The sequence below is a fragment of the Theropithecus gelada genome, chromosome X, assembly GCF_003255815.1.
Source record: "Theropithecus gelada isolate Dixy chromosome X, Tgel_1.0, whole genome shotgun sequence".
Taxonomy (NCBI): Eukaryota; Metazoa; Chordata; class Mammalia; order Primates; family Cercopithecidae; genus Theropithecus; species Theropithecus gelada.
Genome location: NC_037689.1, coordinates 152,304,969 through 152,310,968, shown reverse-complemented (window position 1 = coordinate 152,310,968; position 6,000 = coordinate 152,304,969). Strand labels below are relative to the sequence as shown.

At 36.4% G+C, this 6,000-nt stretch overlaps 1 protein-coding gene across 1 annotated transcript in view; it reads left to right on the top strand.

Moving 5' to 3' along the window:
* The window catches only part of F8 (coagulation factor VIII), a 222,598-nt gene that overhangs the window by 86,300 nt on the left and 130,298 nt on the right, over nt 1–6,000 (top strand). Inside the window, exon 10 of the mRNA XM_025371967.1 lies at nt 5,292–5,385. Within this exon, the coding sequence (XP_025227752.1) occupies nt 5,292–5,385 (94 nt within the window). The remainder of the gene's footprint in view (nt 1–5,291; nt 5,386–6,000) is intronic.

Sequence of the window (6,000 nt, the reverse complement as noted above, 5' to 3'; positions counted from 1 at the left end):
TTCCCCCTTGCGCTTCCCAGGTGAGGCAATGCCTCGCCCTGCTTCAGCTCTGGCTGGTCGGGCTGCAGCAGCTGACCAGTACCGATTGTCCGGCACTCCCCAGTGAGATGAACCCAGTACCTCAGTTGAAAATGCCGAAATCACCGGTCTTCTGTGTCGCTGGCACTGGGAGTTGAAGACTGGAGCTGCTCCTATTCGGCCATCTACTTCAAAATTTTTATTAGCTATTCTTGTACAATTTTTCTTCATAAATTTTGTTTACATATTTTTCTTTTATTGATGTTTTTGAAGATTGTATACTTTTATTTTTATTCATTAATTTTAAAAATGCATAATGACACAATAATTGTACATACTTATAGGTGTGTATTTTGAGTTACTTTTACTGGCTAATTGAAAAATGGGTAAACAAGAGCATACAATAAAATGTAAATTTTCCTCCCTCTTGGACTTCCAACCCCATAGTCTGACAGACAGTCATTGCTGTGGGTTTGTATACTCCCCTCCAGAAATAGTGCATACATGTATGAATGTATGTGTGTGTGTGTGTGTGTGTGAGGGTGTTTCACACAAAAACAAGAGCAGTGTAAATTAGTCTGTACCTTGATTTTTAAAAAGTAACAATATATTTTGAATTAGCCGGGCATGGTGGTGCATGCCTATAGTCCCAGCTACTCTGGAGGCTGAGGCAGGAGAATCGCTTGAATCTGGGAGGCGGAGGTTGCATTGAGCTGAGATCACACCACTGCACTCCACCCTGGGCAACAGAGCAAGACTCTGTCTAAAAATAATAGTAATAATAAAAAGTAACAATATATTTTGGATATCATTTCATGTCAACATATAAAGATCTACCTCATTCTTTGATTTATTCAGGTTATGCTCTGGATACCTTGCTGAATCCTACACTTAAACATTAACTCAAAATGGATCCAAGATAAAATGTAAGAGCTAAAACTACAAAATTATAAGAAAATAACAAAATAAATCTTTGTGATCCTGAATTAGACCTTGGTTTATTGGATATGACACCAAAACCAACAAGCAACAAAAGAAAAACATAGATAATTGTGTTTCATCATACTCAAAAACTTTTGTGCTTCAAAGGACGCCCAGAAAATGCAAAGACAATGCATAGAACTGGAGAAAATGCTTGCAAATTTTTTATCTGATAAGGATGTAGTATTCAAAATATATAAAGGACTCTTTCAACTCAATAATAAATAGGCAAATGACCCAAATGAAAAATGAGCAAAGGGTTTATACAGACATTTCTCCAAAGGTTATATACAAAGTGTCCAATAAGCAGTTGAAAAAATGCTGCATGTCAGGGAAATGAAAATTCAAACCACAGTGCAATACCACTTCACGACCACTAGAATAAGTATAATCAAGAAGACAGATGTTAAGTGTTGGTGAGGACATGGAGAAATTGTAGCCCTCATCAATTTATGAAGGGAATGCAAAATAGTGAAGCCACTTTGGAAAACAGCTTGGCTATTCCTCAAAATGTTCAAAATGGAGTTATTATATGACCTGGCACTTCCACTCCTAGAGATATACCTAAGGGAAATGGAAACATAGGTACCCACAAAGACTTGTATGCAAATGTTCGTAGCCCCACACTGAAAACCATTCAAACATTCACCAAATGGTGAATGGATAAATAAAATATGGTATATACATATAATTGGAATTCTATTCAGCAATTAAAAGAAAAGAACTTATTATACACGATAAATATAGATGAAACTCAAAACATTGTAAGTTAAAGAAGTCAGACAAAAGACTTACATATTGCATGATTTAACTTATATAAAATATACAGAAAAGACCAATTTATAGAGCAGAAATCTCTTCAGTGATTGCCAGGGGCTGGGAGTGGAAGCAGGGAATGCCTGCAAGCCAGCATGCAGAATCTTTCTGGGGTGATGGAAATATTCTAATTCTGGATTGTGGCAATGATTGCACAACTCTATACGTTTACTAAAAACCATTTAATTGTATACTTATAATGTGTGAATTTTGCAGCATATAAATTATTCTTCAATAAACATATTTTTAAGTGGACAAATAATCAGACAGAAAAAGCAGACTATATTCAAAGAAATGATAATTAAACTGTTATGATTATTAATGTAGTATACTGAATTATCTCTACATTTAATGGTTAAAACAACAGCTGTTTTATTATTCTTATAGATTATTTGTGTCAGGAGTTCAGGCTCAGCTGGGCAGTTATTTATCATTGACCAAGGTCACTTGATGTTGATCAGTGGATCTTGAGGGACCAAGACAGCTTCACTCATATATCTGGTACCTGAGTAGCAATGACTTGACAATTAGAACTACCAACCAGAGCACCTACATGTTGTCTGTCCATGTTGTTTGGCTTCTTCACACTGTGGCAGCCTCAGGGTAATGGGACTTCTTATATGGTGACTCAAGGCTCTAACTGTGTATTCTAGTTAATAAAGCAGAAAATGCCTCACTTTTTGCAATCAGCATCAGAAGTCACACAGCACTTTATGCCATAATCTGTTAGTTGAAAGCAGCCAAAACCCACCTCGAATCAAGAAGAGGGAAAATTTGATCTACTTCTTGATGAGAGAAGAGCCAAAGAATTGCAGACCATGTTTTAAATTGCCACATAGACTGATAGCTTACTTCTCTAGAGCAAAAAAGAAAGTAAGAAGACAATTAAATCATATCTTTCATGTGTTAAAAGAAAATATCAACCTAGCAAGAATTGCCATTTTATTGGCAATTTATATCAATATTCAATAAATAAATAACTTTATATTAAAATTTAAAATGTAGAGTATAAAAAATGAAAGATCAATTATTTTTATTAGGCTAGTATAGCATTTGGTTATAAACCTGACTATGTCACCATGAGAAAGGAAAATTAAAAATTACAGACCAATTTCATTATAAACATGGGTTCAAAAAATCCTAAACAAAATTTTATAAACCTAATACAGCAATATATTAAAAAGATAATACATATTATGAAGTTGACTTATCATCCCAGGAGTACTAGATTAACATTAGAAAATCAAATGTGGCAATCTACCATATTAACACATAAAAGGAAAAATATAATTTGATAATTCCAATAGCTTCTGAAAAAGCATTTGTCAAAATTCAACATCCATTCATAATAAAAACTCACGGGAAATTGGGATTACAAGGAAATAATTATCATTATCCTGATAAAGATCTGCAAAAAACTTGTAACCATTGTACTTGGTGGTGACAGTCAGAAATCCTTCTGTTTAAGATCAGGACAAGACACAGGTGACAGATATCACCATCTCTACTTAATATTATATTGGAAATCCTGGTGAGTATTCTTAGGGCGAAAAAAATGGAAAAAAAGCATTTTAATATTGGAAAGAAACAAAACTGCTGTTATTTGAAGTATCATTCTGCTGCTTAGATGCAGGTAAGGAATCAGCTGGGTTTTAAGACAAGAGCAGAAGTGGAAGTTGTATTTTTATCCTCATATCACACAGCTCAGATCTGGAGGTGGGATTGATATTTTAAGGGTTCTTCACTGCAGCTTTCCTCTCTCTCTCTCTCTCTCTCTCTCTCTCGATAGGGTCTCATTCTGTCACCCAGGCTGGAGTGCTGTGGTGTGATCACAGCTCACTACTGCAGCCTCGACTTCCTGGGCTCAAGTGATCCTCCCACCTCAGCCTCCCAAATTGCTGGGATTACAAGCATGCACCACCATGCCCAGCTAATTTTTAAATTTTTTGTAGAGATGAGGTCTCACTATGTTACCCAGGCTGGTCTTGAAATCCTGGGCTCAAACGATCCTCCTGCCTTAGCCTCCCAAAGTACTGGCACAAGCCACTGCACGTAGGCCTTTGTTTTCTTTTACAGCTGGTGCAATCAGGCAATACCACCTGCCACCCTTGCTTAATACTGTAATCAACTGTCCTCTTGGTCATGCCTGCTCATTCACTGAAGATTTTATCTCCTGAAACACTGTCTCTTTCTCTATTATCAGTGAATTTAATGCCCAAATAGTGAAAAAGGCTGAAAGGAAGCAGTGTCCTCAGCAGACATCCAAATTTCAATTAGTGTGAGAAGGTGCAGAGAACACTTCCTGAAGCAATTGAAACAATTTTTAAAGAAATGGAAAGGGGCCTTTAGAGAGAAACCTAAGTACTGTCGCCCTCCACATTGTCAACTGAAGAATCATAAGTTTGTAAATTTGGAGTGGAAAGCGTTGCAGGCTGGGAAGTGTAGCCTTTGGCAGCAACTGGAAGCAAGCACTTTGAAGAAGGAAGGATGAGTTAGGGATTTATGCTGAATGAGTTGGCTAAGTATACATATTTAACAGGTTCCAGGAAGAGCTGTGAATATTTATGATGGGGCACATGCAAACATGCATATTACATACATTCCATGTTCACTTTGGGGTGGAGACTTAACATTTAGTTGCATGAAAATTAGGCTGTATATGTCAAAAGATGAAACAGAGGACACAGAGGCAGCCTCTGTAAACTGGCCAGAGCCAGTCCATGGTCAGTGGTCTCTCATCAGGAAGGAATGCTGGTCAGTCGTTGTGTCAAAACTGCACAAAGGGAGGGAAATCCAGTCTTTAGAAAGGACTGGTTTATGTTTAACCCTTAAGAAAGAAAGTCTAACAGCAGATTAGGGAGGGAGGGAATGTAACAAGGCATGCCTGATCTCCCATCCCATCATGGTCAGAAACTCAGTTTTTAAGCCATCTCTGGGGTCTCCTCGGTCAAGAAAGGGGTCTCTTCAGTTGTTTGGGGATGTTTAAGATTTTATTTTTATTTTTCAGTATCATTGGGTTTCTAGTCTCATATTCAAACAACCATCAATTGAAAGTATTCAAAAAACAACCCAAAACAATAAAAGATAATAATACAACAATAAATAATAATACAAAGAAACAATACAGTATAACAACTATTTACATAGCATTTACATTATATTATGTACTATAAGAAATCTAGACATGAGTTAAAGTACATGAGAGGATGAGCATAGGTTATATGCAAATACTACATCATTTTACATTAGAGACTTGAGCATCACAGAGTTTGGTATCTGCGGGGGTCCTGGAACCAATCCCCCATGCATGCCAAAGGACAATTTCATGAAAAGACCAAATATTTTGAGTTTTATCTAGCCTCAAATTACTATAATGTAGATAGAGGCCGCTTTTATTTATCTGGAGTTAGACCACAGTTTTCTTGTTGATCCTAGTTGTTTTAGGATTTGATCTTAGATCTCACTTATACTTTCAGATTATATTTAAGAATCAAGCAAGCAGACCATATAACATCTACCCTCACGGAATCACTGATGTCCGTCCTTTGTATTCAAGGAGATTACCAAAAGGTAAGTATTCCCTCGATTTATAGCTCTTTTTTACCTGTAGATACAGATTAAATCAATATCATCAATAACAGCTAAAATCATGTTGGTCCTTTCTCCAACTGTTGGCTGGACCTCAAGCTCCAGTCTAAAGTTATAAAAATCAATTATAGGAATCCTCAGGTGATGTTTCATGTAAATTAGTGAAGAGTCACCTGATGTGTTTTTCCTATTACCTAGTGGTGATGTTCAAATATTGCACAGCCAATTAGATTGTCTCTTTTCCACTGCAACTACTATAAATGCCCTAAAATCTTGAAGCTGATTCTTCTGGCACTTAAGATAATTTTTTTTTTCTGAGTACAGTTTTCAGCTACATTCCACACTTTTGGTATCTAGTGTGGTATTCCACACTTTGGGTATCTAGTTTGATATTTTCAGGATTCTTTGCTGCAGCTTCCATGTTATTGCTCTTCCTTGTTCTCTCTCTCTCTCTCTCTCTCTCTGTCTCTCGACAGGGTTTCACTCTCACTTTTGGTATCTAGTTTGATATTTTCAGGGTTCTTCGCATATTCATTTCTAAATAGTTCACAACTCCAGTTTTTATTTACTATATTTTTTGTTGTTTAAAGATTTATT